Below are 21,905 nucleotides of genomic sequence, written 5' to 3'. Positions count from 1 at the left end.
ATAAAAACCTTTTCCTCTCTGCGAGAGGTGTACCGGTTCTATTGCCCCCTTGATGAAAAGTTGGTGGGCTTCGAGACGTAGTAGTCCCAGATGTTGTGATCGACTGGCACCTGGAGCTCTGGTTGGAGGAAGATCTTGAAATTCCAACATATGGCCATTGAACATTATTCAGGACCCACTGGTCTGATGTTATAATTCTCCAGCTGTCTAGACAAAAAGATATCCTGCCTCCCACTGATGTCCTCGGGGAGGAAGGAGCAGTAGTAAGAGCCAGGAGGCCGCTATTGCCTCTTGGCAGTGTCGCGTCCTTGACGATTCCGACGTCCTCTCTGAGATTGACGAGTGTAAGAAGCAGACTGACCCTGGCGTTGGTTAGAATACTGCGGCTTGTATGATTGTGAGGATTGCAAAGAATATCTGTTGGTTGCCACCCCTATAAGAGGAGTAGCCTCTTCCTCTCGCACCTCTGAATGGGATCTTACGGTAATTTAAAGACCCCAAGGACTTTGCTGTGTCAGTGTCCTTTTTAATACTTTGGAGGGCCTCATCAACATGCTTACCAAAAAGCATTTCTCTATCAAATGGAAGGTCCAGGATCTGGTTTTGGACTTCTTGGCGAAACCAGGTCGCCCGCAACCTGCCCTGTCGTCGTAAGACAGCTGAACCAGCCAGAGCACGAATGGCCGTAGAAGCTTTGTCCATAGCACAATCTATGACCTCTGACGATGATCTTTCTCCCTCCACGAGAACCTTTATGGCTTCCTCTTTTGATGAATCTGGCAGCTGTTCTATAAACGGGGCCAAATCACACCACATCTGGTGATCGTACCTGCTCAAGATGCCCAGAGCATTAGCCGCTTGAACGAGACTAGCCATAGAGGAGAATCTCTTGCCCACGTTGTCCAAGCGCCTCCCTTTCTTGTCCGGGGGTGTAGTGAGTGGCGTGGAAGGATTCTTTGATTTGCTTTGTGCCGCATGCGATATTACAGAATCCGGCTTAGGTTGTCCAAGTAGGCACGCTGGACTGCCATCAGGGGCCTTATATTTCTTCACTGGCCGGGGAAGAACAGGAATGACAGTGGCCGGATTCTGCATGACCTTGATCCCTTCTGACATACGTGTTCTATTATAGGAATCGATCTGACTGACTTTTTGTATGGCTCTTTAAAGTCATAAAGGAAACAGTCTGACTGCACTGTTGTGATTGGCAGACCAAATCTTTTCGATGCCCTTTCCATGAGGTTATGGAAACCCCCAATGTCAGCTGGAGGAGAAGTAGCAGTATCCTGTCCTGTGGCATCTGGATCTTGAAGGCTATTATCATCATAATCCAAGTCAGTTTCATTAATAGGATCCTCCTGAACGTCATCATCTGAAGACACATCATGCACAACTTCTCCGGATTCCTCTCTGGGTTCAGTTTCCACAGGCCGTGGGACCACCGTTGTCATGATGATTGTGGTGTTGGGGGTACAGTTGGAGAAGGAGGGCGTTCCAATTGTACTGCTGGTTGAGTTTTCTATAGTCTTGCAGCATCAGTTGCAAATCCGAAACCAGAGAGGCTTGCATGGCCACCATGTCCTGACACAAGCCTCGAGGAGGTTGTTCCTGCTGAACATACTGGTGTTCGTAGTACTCCTCAGTATCTGCATCTTGAAATTTCACATTCAAATCTGAGGGACTGTAGGCATCCCCATAATGGATATTGTCACCCTCTTCATCAGACTAGTCACCCAGCAGCATACTGGTGTTCGTAGTACTCCTCAGTATCTGTATCTGGACATTTCACATTCAAATCTGAGGGACTGTAGGCATCCCCATAATGGATATTGTCACCCTCTTCATCAGACTAGTCACCCAGCAGCATATTAGGAGGCAAAGGTGTAACTCGCCTTGGAGAAGTCATCTCCGGTGTTATCTGCCGTTTCCGTGAGGAAATCTGCATTTTTTGACTCGTTGACGACAACGTCAATGGAGTTGTCGTAGAAAGAAACGACGAGGCCATCACTGTCAAAGGATTCATCGACGGAATCGTCAACGCTGGAAAAGTCTTAGTCTACGGAATTTTCATAGTCGCCGATGGGTTTAACGTCGACGGCATAGTCGACGAGCTCGTCATTAACATCACAGCCGCCATTGTCGACATAGACGTAGTTCTCATCGTCAGAGCGGCCGTCAACAGTATCTTCGTTGACATGATCGTAGACGTCGAGAAGGTAGCCATCATCAACGAACAGGAAGGCATTTTAAATGTCGACATAGTCATTGAAGGTGTCGTCGTCGACACAGCCTCTGTCGAGGGGACACAGCCGCCGTCGACGGGCCCATCGGAGCACTCAAATCCTTATGAGAGACAGTCAGACGTATCTGCCGATTTCGTCATCGACGGACGCTGTTTCTTGTCCGGTTTTGTCTCTTGAGTGACCGCCAAGAGTTTCTTACCATCCTTCTCTTTCTGGGATGTTTGTGAAGGAACAGAAACTTCCATTCTCATCCTCTTGGCGGTGTCCTTCTCAGCAGCCTGTCCCAAACTCTCCTTTTCACCTCGGTGAGGAGATTTAATGGGACTAACCCTACCAGACCTATAGAGATCTTTTGGTGGGTTTTGACAGGGGGCTCACATGAAGCAGAGGAAGGAGACCTACCCCTCTTTTTAGATATTCTGGAGGAAGTTACAGATGTAGAATCCTCCTCATCTGAAGACAGTACTTCCTTCTGTGCCTTCATCTTCTCCAGCCAGGTCAACAATCAGCCCTCCCTGTCTCTCAAAGTCTTTGTTGAAAAGGTCCTACAGATTTTGCAATCTGTGGCCTTGTGGTCAGGATACAAGCAATAAATGCAGTCCTCATGCTGGTCCTCCACAAAAAGCCTCTTTCGCACAGGTAGCTCGGGCCCTGAATAAAGCCTTCTTCTAATTGTCAGACATTGTAGATTTTGATGAAAAATCAAGTTAAATAAAAAGAAAAACTGAGCAGAGCTCAGTGGCGACTCCCTTGCACAACGTGCGGTAGAAAGTCGGAGGCTCTGAGGCTCTCTCAGGAAGGTTCTATGGGGTGAGGCTGATTGGTTCATGCGGAAATTTGGGCTCTTTTACACAAAGAGGGTGATATGCTACAAAATGATGAGGCCTAGGCCTAATTTTCTCTTTTGTACCTATGGTTCTGATATTTTTTTTATTTACCGAGGCTCCCATTCCAACGACGGGGAATGATACAAAGCATGGGAAATCTATGAAAATTCCAATACTGGGGTAATTAGATATCTACGCACATCCTAGCCCTATTAAATGTAATACAACACCCCGGTTTATTACTATGGATCATCCAGTTCTTTTCTTTAAGGACATTTTAAACATTACATTCGTAAGTGTTTTGAATTCGGTGCACCCTGCGTTATGGGCAATGTGGCATTCTTAGTAGAGATGTATTCATTTTTTTTAAACTGAAAATTTAGAACCGTCAAAAGTTTATTTTGACAGGTCGGATTGCAGTTCAAAAGCAGCTTTAGTCCGGAATTAAGCCTTTTTTTCCCCTCACTGCCACTGAAGTAGATAGCAAGCAGGTGCTGTGATCCACTAGCAACATTTACCTTACATGCAGAGTACACTTTGTACCATACACTAGATACTTACAGTTAACTATGCCAATTTAGAGTATACCAAGGTTCTCATATTGAAAGGAAGAACAAAGGCACTTTACTATTGTTAAGCGGGGGTAGAGTGCAGAGTTCTACAGCCAGCAAAAAACACGGTTCAGCAAAATTCAGTAAAAAAAAATCCAATGTGGCCATAGAAGAAAAGTGTATTTCCTACAGTTATATAAGGATTATAATGCCACAAAACAAATTACATACTGCTAGAATCCATTACCCCAAGTTCAATCATCCAGTGATCTCTATTTTACATAGATGACACTGTTTCAGTAATTATGTGCAACCTACCTTGTCCTTAGACCACTGCTACAAGGCAGTTGTCTGCAAAAAAGTAAATTAGCTAGGGAACTTCCACCCGGAAATGTCAGGAAAGACCACATCGACACATTCCAAGAGACATTTTGAGTAACTCCTAGCTGAGTAGCCAGTAGCCTGGACAATCCCTTCCTTACAATGATCTTGAAGTGACCTTTTGCTGTGCGCATTATATAGAACCTAACCCAAATAAGTTTTTTAAATGCTTCTCCGCTTAAGTATATGAATAAAAGAATATTCCACTCTAAAGTGGAAAACAAACACACAACTAATTTGTGCACAAAACGCCTTTCAAAAGTTTATCAGCAAAGTCCCAAGCAGCCTGGTCGGCTGTTAAGGTATGGTTAGTATGTTAGGTCAATCAACTGCACAGACGATCTATATGCCACTGCAGTGAAAAGAAATGTTGCCGAATACTACATGTTATTAAGAGAAACTGTAATAAATGCACACATTACTATAATACAAAAGGTCAAATTCGGGTTTATTACAACAATACAGAAAAAAAAACCACATGAAACACTTTACTACCTCACAGATTGCATGTAACCATTATTATTGAGGAGAGGTGGGGGACCTCCTGAATTTCAAGTCACATTTGAACTATATATCACACACACACATTATATACATACACACACACACACACACACACACACACACTTACTTAATGGGGAAATATTATGTTCAAACCACAGTAGCTGTAAATTTAGAAAAATAAGCTTGCAATAGTTTCCTTTTTGCCAAAACTAGGCAGGTCTTCACAAGATTGATGTTGAAAAGGATTAACTATATTTTAACTGAAATCCCACTTTCAAGAGGGGGAGAAAAACTCAATATTAGAGTATTGAGTCCCTCGGTTTACTTGGTACTCATTCAAAGAATGTATTCGCCGCAAAAGCATTCGACAGCTGAATGGAAAGTATTACAATTAAATCTTCGACTGTGCCCTCATTCATTCACATTCCTACAAGATGCGCCACATGTCCTGACCAATTGGAAAATGGATTTGCGCCCAGCTATTCCACACACTAACTACATCTTTCCCAATGGGGGATTGAATCAAATTTTCTATCCTAATTCCACAGACTCAAATACACGCGTCACTAAAGGCCAACCAAAATCCAGCAATGTGAGGGCCTAGATTCACTTTCACTCATACGCTTCTTCCTTTGCAGGCTCACCTTGCTTCAATACCTCGGTCATCAGATGCCTTTAATCTTTTAAACCTTTTTTAGATCTTCAGTAATTGCTGAATAAACAGGTATTCATCAGTATCACCGAGTCATCCTCCAAGGGCCTGCACTGTTCATTGGTATCTAGAAAGGAAATATGAATCTCTTTCTACACATCCAAGTGCAGTCTCTCTATGTTGTGCTTAAATGAACAGTTCAATGATCGTGCTCTAGTGAATAATGTGTGCCATTGATGGAGCATGGTTGCGCATGTAAAGCAACTTGCTTGTATTCAGCCCTCTCAAAATAATTTGTAACATACTAATTAACATGTTTTGTTTACTAATAATTGCACCACATGACACTTCTAGTATCTCGGTTAACCCAAAATGGCCGCCGCAAAGCGGGAATTTTTCAGCGCATGAGTGTCATGCTCACGTGACATGACGTATTCTCTCTGCATGGTGAGAAATCTTTGCTTCTGCGCACTAGAACTAAGATGGCTACTCTGTGTGTTAACGTGTTAACACTTGCACTATTGCTTTTACTAAGTTGTTCGTTCTGCATAATGACTAATGCCATAGTTAAACTAAAATAATGGGAATAGAGTAGAGATAAGTGGTATACAGTGCATTCATTTATTTCTTATTCTAAAACGATTTCTCTTCTACTTTGCATGTATTGTATTTTGGGCCGGATATGTACTTCTGAACTCCATCTTTGGAGGAACTGCGCCTGTGCAGAGAAGCTCAAATTCCTGAAGCACTGGCATTGAATTCATGCCAGCTACAGACTTGCTAGAAGATGTTTGTGAGAACTCGACCTCTTGAACCTCCAAGAGGATGTCAATTTATACATTGTATTTACTATTGAAACATTCATTGCCGGGTGGAATAAAAGTGCAATGGAAATAGAATATAGGGCGGGAACATCAATCTGAATATTGAAGAGCCTGACTCATAACTGGTATGGTGTGATGACCTCTCCTCGTCTTCTGACCAATCAAATTGAGGGAATTCACACATTTGCAACATTGGGGGGTGGTACACTGCCCTGGAAAATGGTATATCTAAGGTAGGCTTAGCTAGATAGATTGTCCAACTTGTCTGAATAGCTGAACTGTCACTGACCCAACGCACTCAATAGGTGATCGAGAGCAGAGGTGCTGGCGGAGCACTCTGTCAAAAGATTCGATAACCCAATTGGGGTTCTGAAAAGGAGTTCGATAACCCAATCGGGGTCCAACTGTTAGCTGCAGAGAGGGTTACGGCGCAGGCATTGCACTTTAGCTGTGGGTGCCGGTCCTGACCTGCAGTGGTCCTGTCCTGACCCAATTTGGTCCGTACCTGTTCTGATTCTGGTCTGCACATGTTCTATCCTGCTAGCACCTGCACTATCAGGGGTCTCTTATTCTTTATCTCAGCCTGTGGCCAGGGTTGGTCTTCACACCATTCTAGGTAAATATGAAATAGGGTGAACAAAACATTGAATTGTTTCCTTTTTCTTACCCTTCCTATGTTTCAATGCTTTAAGAAAAGTTTCATGATACTTGCACATTTTGTTTTGAATTTATTATTTCTAATCAATCAAGTTCTAATTAATGTAGTATGGACTTTGACATTTAAAGAAAATATTTAGATAAAGCGTTTAAATCTCTAGAGACTGTGGTTATTTTAATGAGTGCAAATGTTTAGATTACTGCCTATTATGCTAACACCCTTGATCCTTTAGGGCTCTATGTACCGGTGACTAGTATTGGTTAGTCATATGGTATAGTTCCTGAATGGTTAAACAAATTGATTAAGCCTAGGTTTACCTGTTCAAAGTGTGTATGTTGTTATATGGGCTCGTGAGAATGGTAAAATGAGCAGGTGAGCCCGCGCTCTCTCACCATCACAAAGTTTCTACGACAAGGATTACACTTTCCATCTGCTCTAGGTGGGGTTAGGAACTCCCAAGACAAAGGGACCCTGCAGCAATTTCAGTCAGGGTAGTCCATGTTCACAAGGGATGCTTTATAAGGGTCATATGATCTGAAGCCACTGGATGTCAGAAGGAGCACCAAATATCGCCCAACCCTCCGAGGTGAAGAGGTAGAGGTCCCAGTTCAATGACAGGACAAGTGGAGCTCTGTGCTGTTATTATAGAGACAGTAGTAAACTGTAGGGGGGGGGTAAATTATTAGTGCAGAGCAGGGGTGGCGAAGTGAGCTAAAGAATGATGATGGATTCAACCCAGATCTGTGACTGGGGGTGAGTGTCTGAAAGGTTTCAGTGCTCCATTCATCACCTTGTGTTTGCACTGTTCACCCTAAGTTGGCAGGATATGCCCAGACGCGGGTCCCTTGCTCACTTTGCCACTGGATTCAAGCCAGCCTGGCTGATGAGGGAGGTTAGCCCGAAACCGGTCCCAGGATGCTCGTTTCCGCTCCAGGGAAGACTTGGCTTGGCAGTTCAGGCTGGACTCTTCCCATGAGGCACAGGGTCAAGACTGATTTGCATATAGCTGTGCCTGCACTGGGGTGGCAAATTTAGCTAAAGAATGATGATGGATTCAACCCAGATCTGTGACTGGGGACGAGTGTCTGAGAAGTTTAAGATCTCCGTTCATCATCACCTTGTGTTTGCTTTGCCACACACAGCAACCTGCACACTTGTCCACCATCTGTCACATAGTCGTCACATGATTAGATCAATGCATCTAGAATAGACAAGAAGGATCTGTACTGATGTCCAACCCAAGTGTACTGGGGAGTGCTCCCACCACATGCCCAGAATTCAAGCAGAAATGTTTCCATCTTACACCCAGGAAAAAGTAGAAACAGCATCATGTTGCCTTGAGAACCGGGAAGTACTTTTTTTTTTTAAAGGATAGCACTTGGCATTTCAAGGCTCACAGGACAAGAACACGATTGTCCACCTGTTTTGAGATACTAAAACTTCATAGCTTCAAGAAGTACTACAAGAGAAACTTCTAACACAGATTCGCAGTAATAAGAAAATGAAATACCTCATCTCAAGATATCCACATAATTTTGGCCTAAGGGTGTAGCTCCTCAGAAGTATCAACAAGATACTCCATGTTTGGAACATACTTCAATAGAGTTGGACTGGCAATGTACTCCTAACCAGCAAAGAGTTTCTCGGGTTCTAGGAAAGTCACCATTTGAGAAATGGGTTATTTATACTGAAACTTTCCTAGCAAAAAGTGGATGTTGCCCTGATGGGGGGAAAAAATGTACACGTTGTTCCTTGTAGTTCTGAAAAAGGTGCGAAGGAGCAATGATTATGACATCAGGTGGGTGCTCTAGTGGGGGGCGGGGAGCCACCATACTGCATTAGTCTTAGACATTTACCACCACAATCTTATTACACAATTTAGTTAGGGATTGAATTCTATTATGCAATAAGATAAGGTTTGGTGAGAGGAGAAGAACACTGCATGGGCATGTCAGTAGGTCTTCATGTGGCAGAAAGAAAAACCCAGCTGTGAAAAGACTACAAAAGTGCTAACAATAATGGGGTGGGTCTAGCTAAAACCCAGATCCAGAAGATATTGAGACAGATAAGATATACGTCTGACCCAGTTAAATATAATGAATGTGTACTGCGTAAATTGCCAACACCAGGACACAATTGAGCAGCTCCTGCAAATTGTCAGCTTTCTGTTTGGATCAGCAACATGCAGAAGAGGGGAACTTTCTTATTATAGATTACAGCTGGGCCCAAAATACAGACCGGATTTAGGGGCCTTCAGCCCTCCTTTTGTTAAGAGTTTTAACCTGGCTGGGAGCTATCCTGAGCCTAAAACCTAGAGGTCTATGCAATGTAGGAAAACAAAGGCCCACAGCTTGTTATCACTTCACAAGTACTTGAGAGAAACTACTATATTGGAGGTAAGCTTTTGACTTTGTACAACCCCCATCTAGAAGAGATATACAAGCACTACAAGAATGTCAGATGTATATCATACACACATTATACATTGACAATACCCACACAAGTGTTTAAAGCAATGTACAAAAGGTTACACAAGACAATAAGGGGCTTAACCCGTAGGTATTGTATGATTGAATGCAAGGCCGGAAGAAACCGAAAGTGAGGATTCAAAACGCAACGCATTGCTTGGGGTTGTCGGTACTGCTAAAATGTTATTAGTGTCCATAGAAACCCTTTTAGCAGCTTATAATAGACTGAGAAAAAAAAATGAATATGGTTCTAAACGCATGCCTTGCACTTTGTATGCACATCCTTGATGACAGTTCATAGCTCATTGTGCTCTACCTGAAGGATTGCAATATATGAACGGCAAGTAATAAAAGACTGTCAAAAGCAGCAAGCCACATACCTATCTACGTAAAACACAAATCTGACATCTGCGGGTTACAGAATGGGTTTTGCAGGAGACACTTTGCTCATTTATAAGCCAAAACTGATTAGATAAAACCCATCTCTCTGCAACAAGTACTTTACAAGGTATTTTTTTACCATTGTTATTACTATTGCTGCAGATATACTCGGCACACAGCTCTCTGCAGCAGGTGCCTTAACATCATAAGATATTTTAAAATGCAGCCTAGGAGACTAATTAAGCTGGATCAGATTTACCATCTTATTTCTCCTTGTTGCTAATTTCTTTTGTTGCCACACCTTTATGCCCACTTTATAGATTCCAGGGGTAACGTTTTTCGAATTCAGCACCGACTACGACCAACTATGGAGTCTACCTTAGCCCAGCAAGAAAAGCTCTTTATCCAAGATCAGAAGGAATGGGGTCACTCTGGAGGTTTACATTCAAGCCAGTGCCTACAGTTTTGCTGGCAATCACTTGGATGAATATATGAAGTAATGTTTTTATTCATGTAGAAGCTGTATACCTTAATGAAGGCTTTGCAAAACACTCAATTTAAAAATGATTTTGAAGTCTTGCGGTCTTCTATTTTGCAAGGTCATGCGAGTGAAAGAATCAAAATCATACAAGATATTTCAGAACAGAATATTTTAGGAGTTAAAACTGGATAAGCAATACAGTCTTGAGGTATCATATGCGTAGAGAACAGAGATTATAAAATATCTTAGTTTACATTTAACTAATCACTACGAATAGGTTTAGTAGGTTTCCCCGTGAATGGTGAGTGAACAGAGTGGCACACAGAGTGGCACAGCCCAGGTTGAAATGCACAGTTTTAAAGCATTGATTTTCACAGAGCATCTCTAAGACCTTTCAGTGCATAACAGATTTGTGGAGATGGCCTACCTCTGCTAATAGGCCCAGACAGCTGCTGTTTCTATGACTTTAGTTCTCTAATATCTATGCCCAACCATAATACTGAGCATCAATTGTGAAGGAGAGATTAAAGATCTCCATTGGGAACGAGAACCATGAGAAATTAGTAAAGTATATTTTTGCACCTGAAATCACCACCTCAGTATTTTACAAGTTCTCTACTGTATTTTTTTCGAGTTAGCACATTCGAGACCAATCAGAATCATCTAAACACAAATCCAAAAACCAGTTCAAGTTTCTGACTACAGGCTGAACGTCTACTCATAATTTTAGTGAAATCTGCACAGAACAAACCTTAGGGAGTCGATACGCACTTACTTCATTTTTAGTTTGTATCTTTTTTAGGGCCTCAACCAATTCACTAAGTGTCCCTGCTTGTGGCAATTGGTATGCAGCAGCACGGTTTGCACCGCAAAACTAGGAATTTCTGAACACTCCAGAAATTGATGAGGATGGCATATTTGCTTAAGTACTGAACTAGATTAAAATACTGTTCAACTGGCAAACACATGTGATGACTTGTTAAACTGTTACCTGGTTAGATTCTAGCTTCGGATTGTGGTAGCCTGGTATTAAAGTGGTGGCAATGACCTGAAACGTTTGCACTGACAATATTAAGGCGAGTTAAAATGTAAATTGCTTTAAGTAATATTGCCAAATAATGTGCCTCATAATTTGCCCTCAATTTGAACATTTAACTGGTGGACCAAGCATTTCTCAGGCATTCCATGTGGAAAGGGGTCTCAATATTAGTACTGTCCTGCTGATTGCATTCCGTTATCACCGGTCAAAAACTTATATTTTTTCTCGGTATATAGCGACAGCTCTATTCTAGTCATCACAAGATAGAGCAGAGAGGGGTACATCATATCAAACCTATTCATCTCTTTCTTTCCCCAGGTAAATCCCGTATTGCTCTTGTATTTGAGAGAATATCTATCAAACAATGACACATCAGGATTAGCTTCAAGGTTCCCATTGCTATTACACGAAAATATTACACTTAAAAAATAAAATTGAAAAAAAAAAGGCAGACAAAAGCCAACAGGTACTGCTACTTTAAGAGTATCTACTCTAGTAATCATTCTCTGCTCTGTTATTATCCTTCCTCCTTTGCAAGTACTACAGATATATCATTAAAATCCACTATTCTCATGGATGCTTTCCTGTATTTATAGGATGCCATTACAGGGAAACTCTATTCTGTGTATGTGTAAGATGTAGTGCACTTTAATTACTATATTGGGTTATTACCCGTTGTACAGAATTCTAGAAAATACTTGACAAGTTAGCACATTATAAAACAGTGTAAAAATGCTGTATTTCTACAGTACAATCAAAAAAGAGGGAGATGGAGGTGCTGGTTAGGTTCACCCTGCAATGTAGATGTAGTTCACAAAAAAATCTGTAAATATCAGATTAAAAAAACCTAACCAAGGGAATGGGAATTCCACTGAATGCGCAAAACAAGATCCCTGTCCAAAGAAAAGAAAATTATTTTCCTGGTTCCCCTAACTCGCCCAGGGTTGCCCCTAGGAGACACGCTTCATCATTGGGGCCATCCCAAACAGCTGCTGCTTGGGGCGAGCTGCAGCTTGCAGAACTATGTAGAAGCACTTTTTTGTGAAGATATGTGTAGTGCAGTGTTCAGCGCAATTCCCATTCCCTTGGTTAGATTTTTTTAATCTGACATTTACAGATTTGTTGTGAACTACATTTATTTCTACAGTAGACTGTCAATTTTCAAAGAATGTCCATTCCAATAAGCACTCTATTATAGGAGCATGTCTGATAGCCCAGAACTCTACACAATTTACATATGGAAACTTGTGAATACTAACGAGTTGCAATTTTAAAATTAAAGTCTGCTTTTCAAATGCTGAACCCGAGCTATCCCAAGTAGGCTCATGAACTCTATATAACCCTAAGAACTCCAGAGCGGATGGACTTTCTTTTCAATGGAGTAGTAACAACAATAAAAATTAAAAAAAAAAAAAGACAGCCCACACATACAAGGAGACCGTGACAAAGTGCTCAAGTCTGTTAGAAGGCATTTTGTCTAGTATATATCAGAGGCAGGAAGGAGGGGCAGATGGAAAATTAGCAAAGATTGTAAAAAATTCATGAGTGCTAAATTTTGGGAAAGTTCTGTACAAGCTTTGACCAATACATTGTACATCTCTTCCTCAAACATTCTATCTCCATTTACTACATAATCGCAGAGCTGCCAGTGCCCTCATGTGGGGCCATGAAGCTGTGCAACAGTTTCTTTCGTCAAATAAATACAATATAAATGTGTTTCAATATGTACCCATCCATTACCATGCAGTCAGAATAACAGTCGGAGTGCAGTAAACTTAACACATTTTGAAAATATTGTAAGCAACACAATTACAAGTTGAAGTTGTTAAAACTAGTTCATAAAACCAAAATACACTGCATCTATAAAGGGTTTGACATACAGAGCTGGATAACCTACAGCTTTAAATCATGTAGCACCAACTTTAAGTAAGGCTGAGGATTACCTTGAGGAGGTACTTGTCCACAATCTCCAGGCCGCAGCTGCTACACACACTCTTGCCCCGGGACACAGAGTGTGGAGGGGAAGCAGGCGAAAGCGGCACAGAGGAAGAGCTGGAATCTTCATCCAGGGGCACACAGGGGCTGGTGGGCCCAGGCTGGGGGGTGACACAAAGGCCTACATTAGTAGTGTGCATAGAACAGCACTTCTTAACCAGTACAATTCCAATAAACCGGTGAAGTAGCATCACCACAGCAAGGCCAGGCCACAGTACTGCCATGTTTAGTGTAACCAAGGCCTCCACATCTGGAAAGAACAGGTGAGGCCAGCACAACCTGCGACTAGATATGTGCAAGAAACTGCCACCTCCAGAGTCCACTAAAGAAGAAAAACGGTTATTGTCTCCAAGATCTCTCCATTACACCCACCTATCGTCAAGCGGATGAGGATCCTGTGGTTCTATAAGTGCCTGTGGTTTGAGGTGGGTTTCTTTTACATGTACCTAGGTAAATGGGTACCATATCCAATAACAAATTTAACTTAATACAAACGTGCAATACATTGTTTTTCAATTGGGGTATATATTAGGTGATGTGCAAATATTGTATTACAAATGTGTTGCCTCAGTAGATGAGTGCTTAGTCAGCAAACGTGTGTGGAGTTTACACTTTTTTTTTTTTTTACCTTGGATGCACTGGACTGGGTTTCCCTTTTAATCCGACTCGATTTCTTTAAACGGGTGAGGTGGCCTGAAATTAACTCGTCGTTTTGCAAAATTAGCAATAAAAGTGGTGTTGTCTATTCTGAGTCCGGTGTATATGGGCAGAGTTTGTGTCTCGCAAAAGAAATAAAGGGCATTATACAGAATAAATCCCACGTGTAGAAAAGTTTGCAAATAATGGGCAGGAGACTCTCGGGCGAGAAACGTTTTGCACACCCCAACTTTAATTGCTATATTTTGTTCGATTAACAAACAGGCAGTATCTGAAGATGTATTAGCACGCTCAGAACTGTATAGGTTGCGCTATTGTAATAGCGAGACAAGTCATGAAACCTGTTCAGACATCACACAAATCGACTCAAACATGCATGCGAACGACAGATGCATAATTCACAAAGCCCTCGCGCGCGAGTTTTCAAGTTCAAAACAGGCCAAAGCACCGGACCACAAACTGTCTCTAGAATGACGCAGTCACGGGTGACCAACTCCCCACGGAGAAGATGGAGGACCATTGTATCAGATGGAAAGGCAGCAGGTCAGGAGAAAGATTTGGAACCATTTTAATTGCCAAGTGACGAGCTGTGTGCGACCAGGAAGGGTTAACAATATTGCTGCGCGTTGCCCACCCCCCATTAGACATTTTCTGTCGACGTTACAAAAGAAACAATGCAAAAGCGAATTTTCTCCCAGTCGGCTTTTTAGGGACAGTAGGTCAGCCTAGGGGATAAGAAAACTGACAATTAAAACGTCGATACATCTCTGCGCAGTTAGTGCGGTTTGCTATTACTGTCCGAAAACAGCAGGTGGGCAGTGGCATTGGCTGGTGTCCCGATTACAGTGCGAGAATGTGAAGTTTAGACGAAGGGTGTTTATCTGTTCTGCTGGGTGGAGAACTGGCAGCATGTAGGGCGGCCGTGTAGGTTGTTCTGAGGTGGAGCGAGCTTGCATGGAGTGTGGTAGGAACTATACTCTTGCCCTCTGCAAAGCCCGCAGAGCATGGCGCCTTGCCGGACGGCGCAGAGGGCCCAAGTATAGCGAAGGGCCCGGTTTATGGTGTGTGGCGCAGAGAGCCACCGACGCGGCGAGGGCGGCACGGGCAGTCAAGGCTGGACACGGACACTCACTCACTCACCAGGCCCTCCGGCGCCGGCCCCTTCCGGCTCCTGCCCGCGTACACCGGCCTGCTGCACTCCTCCGCCATGAGCACCTTGAACTGGGACAGAGAGAGGGTTAGACAAGGGGAGAGGGGCTGCCTCCTTCCGGGTACCCCCACCTCCGGTGACCCCCCCCCGTCCCGCAGGTCCGACCAGACCACCCTGGTCTAGGTTTCGGGGGCCACCTGGCGACCCTCCTCCCGTCCCCAAACTCACCACAAGTGCCCCGGCTGATGCCACTTTTACCCCTCAGAGGAACCCTTGGGTGGGAGCCCGAAACATTTAACAGAGGGACCGTGAGAAGGGACCTGGGGCCACTGGGCGTCTTCTCCCGGAGGAGGCGCGTGCACGAGATTCAATGCAAGGAACGTTCCTAACAGTCCAGCTGCAGGTGGGGGTGGGACCACCGCGCCTCCTGCAGACACGGGGCAGAGAGGCCTCCTGGGCGCACGGAATCCCACCTGAGGGAGGGCTAGGTCGGCCACGCAAAGTTATTTTTTTTTTTAACTGCAGTACTTTTTTCCTGTTGCATTATAAGTGCAAAAAAAGTAACAACATGCGAACAGTAGAGCAGCACTCATACCGGTCAGGAATAGCTTTGTCTTAACCTATAGCTTCGGCCTGTCGCTCTCTTTTCCAATGCAAGCCCCTCAAAACCGAGAGGGCTCATAATACAATGCTCTCTCAAGAGCACTCCTTGTACTCTAAATTAGTGTTATCAATTATGCCACTAACTCCCAGCGCTTTTAGTTTGCAGTGTTGTGGGATAAAATATAAATATTTTTTAAAGCATGTCCCATGTGTGAGCTCCATGAGAGAGTCTGAAGACAACCAGAACTACAACTCCCACAATGCAACAACAAACACGAGTTGGAGCATTGTGTCCTTCTGGTTACAATAGCTAAAGACTAAAAACCCTGCGAACTTACTCCCCCATTTTCTTTGAAGGCTCCTCACCGCCCCATCCACTCAGCACCTCGCCGCTCTTTGAAGGACTCCCCACTTTTTGTAAAGGGCCTTCATCACCCCAAAAGCGTGACGCCCCTAATATAACCACCATTTCTAAACGACCACTAACTACCCTTTCTGTCAGAGGTCCTCTACTCCTACTTTCCTCTAATGGTCTTTCTCAGCCCCTCTGGCGCCCCCCGTCCCCCTTCCCCCCTATTTTCCCAAGGGGCGGTTCCCATCTAAGCCCCGCCTCTCCCGATCCCTGTCCACCTCAGAGGGCGCCGCTCGCAGGTCCGGCTCTAATCGCCCCAATTAGCGCCAGCCGAGCTTTATGAGCTGCGCGCGGGCCCGGGGGGCGGGGCCTTTAATCGGATACTTGAAAGTTAATTGCGTCCGCACAGCAGGCTCGGCGGCTCGCGCCTGGGCCCGTAACTGAAAAGCTGCAGATTGAACCCGGCCCGCCCGGCCCAATTAGAGCCGCAGGTGATGCACGCGCGCGCCTTTCAGCCCTAAATGGCCACTTGTGGCTCAATAAAAGTCAACGTCCTGCCCATCACAAAGGCGGGCAGAGAATGGAAGCTATCCATCTGCATTTAATGGGTGGCATTACAGTAAATGCGTGCTCTGGATGCCCGGACAGCATTTTAGAGCCAGGCTGGGAGTGTGCAGCTCGGGCACGCAACACCGGTTGCAGCGCGAGGACACGCTGAGGAGTGTTTAAATGAGTCTGGCTTAAGAACCGAGACATTTAACTCTGGCCCGTTATCCATACCATTAGCGACATTTTATTATTTGCCAATGTGTGCTGGCAAGTGACAGCCCAATTTGGGGTTGCAGTTTTTCCTTCTAGGTAAATGTCTAATTTCCGTTTAGATTTTGGACTGTTCAGGCCTTTCTAAAAGCTTTGTTTGTTTTACGCATGCCTTAATTTCAGAGCAGAATGAAAATCACACACACTTATCTGCAAGAGAGAAAGAAAGCGGTTGACAGAAGAGATGCCGCGTCAGCTAGTGTAAACCGACTCTAGGCACTAATGCACTGCCATGCCCGGTCAGGTGAGCCGGGGAAGGGCAGTGGACAGCCACCCCAAATCACGCAGTCACCCTCTGAAAGTGGTTTTCTATCACCGAATGTGACAAACACTTGCTCCATAAGGGACGGAAGTACACAAAAAAGGACATAGGACTGTGCAAGGGATTAGGGAGCATGGCATGTGTGGAGAAGAATGAACATAGAAAGTAAAACGCATGGCATCATGTAAGTGAAGGGAATGACGCTAGAGCATGTGAGGAAGTAAATAGCCTGCCATCGCATGTGAGGTAGCCGAGAGCCTGGCATTGTGAAGGGGATTGGCGCAGGGTGCGTGGGGGAGTAAAGAGCCTGGCATCATGTATGTGAAGGGAAGTGAGTCAGTGCGTTAAAGAGGAGAGAGCCCAGCATCATGCATGTGAAGGGATTAAAGAGATGGGAATGGGTAGCATGGCATCGTGCATGTGAAGGGGATTGGCGCAGGGTGCGTGAGGGAGTAGAGAGCCTGGCAACATGTATGTGGAGGGGGTGGAGTCTGGACACAGGGCGAGTGAGGGAGTAGAGAGCCTTCCATCCTCTAAGTGAAGGACAAAGCCTGGCAACATGTATGTGAAGGGGGTGGACACGGTGCGTGAGGGAGTAAAGCGCCCGGCATCCTTTAAGTGAAGGAATGAAACGCATGGGAGTAGAGAGCCTGGCAACAAGTATGTGAAGGGGATGGACACAGGGGTGCGTGAGTAGAGAGCCTGGCAACTAGTATGTGAAGGGGTGGACACAGGGGTGCGTGAGTAATGTAAATGTAAATGTGGGTGTACTTGTAAAGCGGACTGCCACTCCATGGAGTATCCTGGCGCTGAAGACCGCTGGGGAACCCGTCCTGGTATTCCCTGTGAGATGGTCCCTTTCTGGGTATCTCCAAGGTGAAACCAGGCATCCCCGGCGTCTGTGGGGGGCCGTTGTAGAGATGAGGCAAGCTTAATGCCCAGAGTTGCCGAGTGTTCCCTGGTTAGAGTAGGCACCGAGGCGAGAATTATCGAGTCTGTTTTATAGCATCCTGTAGGTGGTGGAAATTTAACACACGGGAGTAGCGAGCCTGGTATTACGCATGTGAATGAAATGGACACTGGTGCGTGAGTGAGTAGAAAGCTAGGTGCATGTGAGGCAGATTAACCCAGAGGCATCAAATGGAGCTAAAAAGAGCTGAAAATGGAGCCACAGAGAGCTGTACACGATAGAAGTGAAGAACCGGTGGGACTCGAGCCTGGTCTGACTCAGCCCGGTCTTCTAGAGCCCAAAACAACCTCCTTAGACCCAGTCGAATCCTTTCCGCTATCACGTTTCACTGATTTTATCCCGGATTCGAGGCGCTACCTTTCCGAGAGTCGAACAGGGACTCCACCAGTCCGGGAAGGGTGGGGGGGGGGAGAAAGACGGGGCTGAGGAGGGGTGACAGTGGTTAGGAAAGGCAGGGCAGAGAGGCCTGGAGCGGCCAGCCTCAGCCGGACATGGGGGGAGGGGGGGGGGTTATGGCACGGGAGTGGCGAGACCTTGGAGAGGAAAGAGGGTCCAGAGGAGGAGGGAAGTGGTCTTTCTGGTTGAAAGACAGTTGGCGTTTGAGTTAAGTCATAAGTGTGGCTATCCAGACCACCAGTCTTAGAGCCGAAAATGTCCCCAGGTCCATACGAGTCTAGTTAGTCCAGTCACGTTTTTCCTTAGTCATAGTCATACATTCTTATATGGCGCACAGTTCACCGCAAGGTCTCAAGGCGCTAAGCATTCTGGCACTGTAGTCCTGGTTATAAGACTACAAGTGCAAAAAGAACAATTGATGGACAGAGTGCAGAACAATGTCTTACATTCACCCCAGTACAGAGATCTGGGCCTAAATCCATCATGTTTTTAACCACCATTCCAGTCTGGATCCAGCCATATGCAAATCAGTCTTGACCCTGCGCCCAGTGAGAACAGTGCAGCCCGAACTGCCAAGCCAGGTCCTCCCTGGACTGGAAACAAACATCCTAGGACGGGTTTTCAGCCCTAATCAGCCAGGATAGCTTGACTCCAGTGGCATGGAGAGCACAGGACCCACGTCTGGGCATACCCCTCCCACTCGGGGTGACAAATGCACAAATAACAATTGATGGCCAGAATGCAGAACAATGTCATACATTCACCCCAGTACAGACTACAAGTCCCAGAATTCTATGCAAAATCCGGGCCCAACTAGTCACCAATAGAAGTGGGAAACTTGGCAGCCATGCAGTCTGCCAGGGGCCTCTGTCACAGAACATCCTTACCAAACTGTTGGTCAGTCCATAATCATTTTTGTTGCAGGTTTGGCTTGTGTTTTGGTTCATAGAGGCATCCATACCCCCTAACTCGGCTCTTTTCATAAATTCTACTACACAACGGGGGCGACTTTAAACATTTTAATTAATTTATTTTGTGAACGTTCATGAATGTTGAACAGAAATACAACCAGAGTGATACAGTGTAGTCTTTGCAATCACTTTGACAAACATGAATATATATTTTACTCTCCAATTTGCATATTTTACTAGGACAATCAAAATATTTCAGTAGGTTGTTCCAATATTTTTTCATATTTGCCTGCTGGTTCTGGGGCAGCAGCTGCACAGCCGGTTGTCATGCTGGATTTTGTGTAATCCTGATAGAGTGCTGGGTGTCGCACCCGAAAGATTTCTAGCCATGCAAGGGCACAATAGAAAGGGGTTGGTAATTACTGTACCCGGAAGCGGAGCCTTAGAGAGTGGTGCTAAAGAGGGGGCAAAGCTAAATAATATTAGAGATGTTTATTCACTCTGCCTTATAGGATTTAAGAGTGTCCCGCAGCGCTCTGAAGTCATAAAATGAGATACCAGCGCTTTACAAAACTTTTACGCACGCAAACGGTATTTATGCGCGTTTAGCAAATATTACTCACATCAGCTTGGTTTGAGTGGGTGCGCACCAGCCCAGAAAATGCTATAAAACAGGCCCACATCATGTCTGCACGCGTTTCAGCATAAGATCGTGTGCTAATGACCCAGGAAGTTGAGCATATGTGTGTGATTATACACGTGTGAACAAGACTACGTCAGTAGTCGAAACGTTGCATTTTGGAAGGCACAAGGATTAAATAAACATCTTGCCTGGAGAGCGTGGGGTCTGTCTCTTCTTTCGCCACTGTGAGTGGAGGTTTGAAGACTTTGCTGATATATATATATATATATATATATACACATATACACATATATACATATACACACACAAAGTATGTACTCGGAAGTAGTGTAGTAGTACCGCTCCATCCTTGAGAGGAATGGCCTTAGATTTAAAGTTTAAAGCATTAAGTTGCGCGCCATCTACCTGACTGTAAAAACATACAAAGTGCTCAGAAGCGAATTTTAAAGCGGTTTTAGGAATAACTATTTAAACAAGTTATTAAATAATAAACAGTCAGAACAGCGCTTGCAATATTTGTCAAATGTCTCCTTAGAAAATGCACGCTTTTTAAATTAAAAAAAGGTGTGCCCACAAACAATGTTTACAAGACTTTGTTTATCTCATATTTTTTAAAAAAAAACTATTTTGGAACGAGCTTTAAGAATCAAGCGTATTCCCGGTATCGTTTATTCGCACTATAGCGAGATAATTATCTCACTCCCCTAACTACTGTAAGGAGAGATGCATGTGGGGGGTACCCGGCACCTTTTCAAACAGGGCAGACACACTATTGAGACTCATCTAGTGTCGGGGAAATGTATCGTGTGCCATTTATACTGAGCCACACGAGAACGTGTTGTATACACGTCTACACAAACAGGCTAAGCGCAATATAAAATATTAAACAAAATCAAAGAAACGCCTAAATCAGGCTACGCGTAAAAAAATCTTAAGAGTATATATATTAAGATACGTGGCATAGTTTAATAAAATGTTTTGAGTGTCTTAAATGCGAGCCTTGGCCCTTGAGTCGGGGCCCCTGACTGACTATTGCTAAAGTTCCCCGTTTCCCAGGGCATGCTCGCAACACGGGCCGGCCTCTTCTGCCTCCTGTATCCCTCCTTGGGGCGGGGGGCGAGGGGCGCAGCCCTTACCTTGTCCATGGGGGCCGGCAGCGCGGGGACGTCCTTCTCCAGCTTACACGCAAACATCTGCTCGCTCTTCCAATACATGGCCTTGGAGGGCGGCTCAGCGCATGCCAAGCAGGGGCTCCGGGCACGGCCCCGAGGTATGGCCACCAGGGTTCAGCTGTGGGGGTCAACAGAACTCCACTCTGGGGGGCATCCGAGCTCAGCTGGGTGTAGACTGCACACGCGCACAGCTCTAGTCTGGGGCACCAGTGGCAGCTTTGTGGAGAGCCAGGCGGAGAGAGTTCTGCGGGCACCGGAGTCCTCTTTCCAAGAAGCACGGGGGGCGCTCCGAGCCGGTGTCACCCGTGCAGCTCTGTGCAGTGGCAGTTCTTGGAGGCACTTGCTGGGCTCCGTTCGCTGGTACTCCAAGAGGACGAAAGGCGCCCGTGCCCTCTGTCTGCACAAGAGGCACCCTGGAGCAGCTCGGATTCCTTGGCTACTTCTGAAGGGTACCTGTGAGTCTTGTGCAGTTAGAACCCCGGGCAGCAGACAGGAGTAAAGGAGCAGTGCCCTCTGTGCCAGAGGGACCAGCGGGCAGCTTTGGCACGGCAGGGTTGCTGGGGCGGTTCTTCGGCTCCAGTCAAACTGCTACCACCGCTTGCAGAAAAAAGTTTAAACGTGGGTGGAACCTCTGCGGGGAAGAAAAACGTTCCCCGGCTTCCTGTCCGCCCCTTCTGGTGTAAACACGCCCATGCCTCTGTCCAGATCTGGCTCTATCTTCGCTGCGTAAAGTCCTGTCAAAAAGACGAGGTGACGCATGCGCCATCCTGCCAGCCGGCGCCACGGTGCTAAAGTCTGAAGCTCAGACGGGCCCAACTCCACCCCAAGAAGGGGTGCACGGCTCTCGCAGCGAGGGACAGGGAGATCCCACACCAAGAACCTGAACAAGAACCCCCCCCCCCGGGCAGAGCCGGCTGCGGAGAAGACAGTCACTGCCTCATCCCGAACAAAATCTGGAGGGCTCAT

At 45.3% G+C, this 21,905-nt stretch overlaps 1 protein-coding gene across 3 annotated transcripts in view; it reads right to left on the bottom strand.

Annotated features, from left to right (window-relative positions):
- The window catches only part of LHX8 (LIM homeobox 8), a 172,541-nt gene extending 150,888 nt beyond the window's left edge, over positions 1 to 21,653 (bottom strand). Inside the window, exons 1-3 of one of the 3 annotated variants that reach the window (XM_086936287.1) lie at positions 16,045 to 16,073; positions 14,802 to 14,882; positions 12,953 to 13,105 (exon numbers count right to left, since the gene is read on the bottom strand). In XM_086936287.1, coding sequence (XP_086792413.1) covers positions 12,953 to 13,105; positions 14,802 to 14,870 — 222 coding nt within the window. In that variant the 5' untranslated portion in view covers positions 14,871 to 14,882; positions 16,045 to 16,073. Of the gene's footprint in view, positions 1 to 12,952; positions 13,106 to 14,801; positions 14,883 to 15,039; positions 15,175 to 16,044; positions 16,074 to 20,903 lie in introns of those variants that run through there. The other 2 variants (XM_086936283.1, XM_086936281.1) reach the window with 2 other exon arrangements.
- Between the last annotated feature and the right edge of the window lie 252 nt (positions 21,654 to 21,905).

The sequence above is a fragment of the Lissotriton vulgaris genome, chromosome 1_1 (assembly GCF_964263255.1).
Source record: "Lissotriton vulgaris chromosome 1_1, aLisVul1.2, whole genome shotgun sequence".
In the NCBI taxonomy this organism is placed as follows: Eukaryota; Metazoa; Chordata; class Amphibia; order Caudata; family Salamandridae; genus Lissotriton; species Lissotriton vulgaris.
This window is presented reverse-complemented; position numbering and strand designations above follow the sequence as displayed.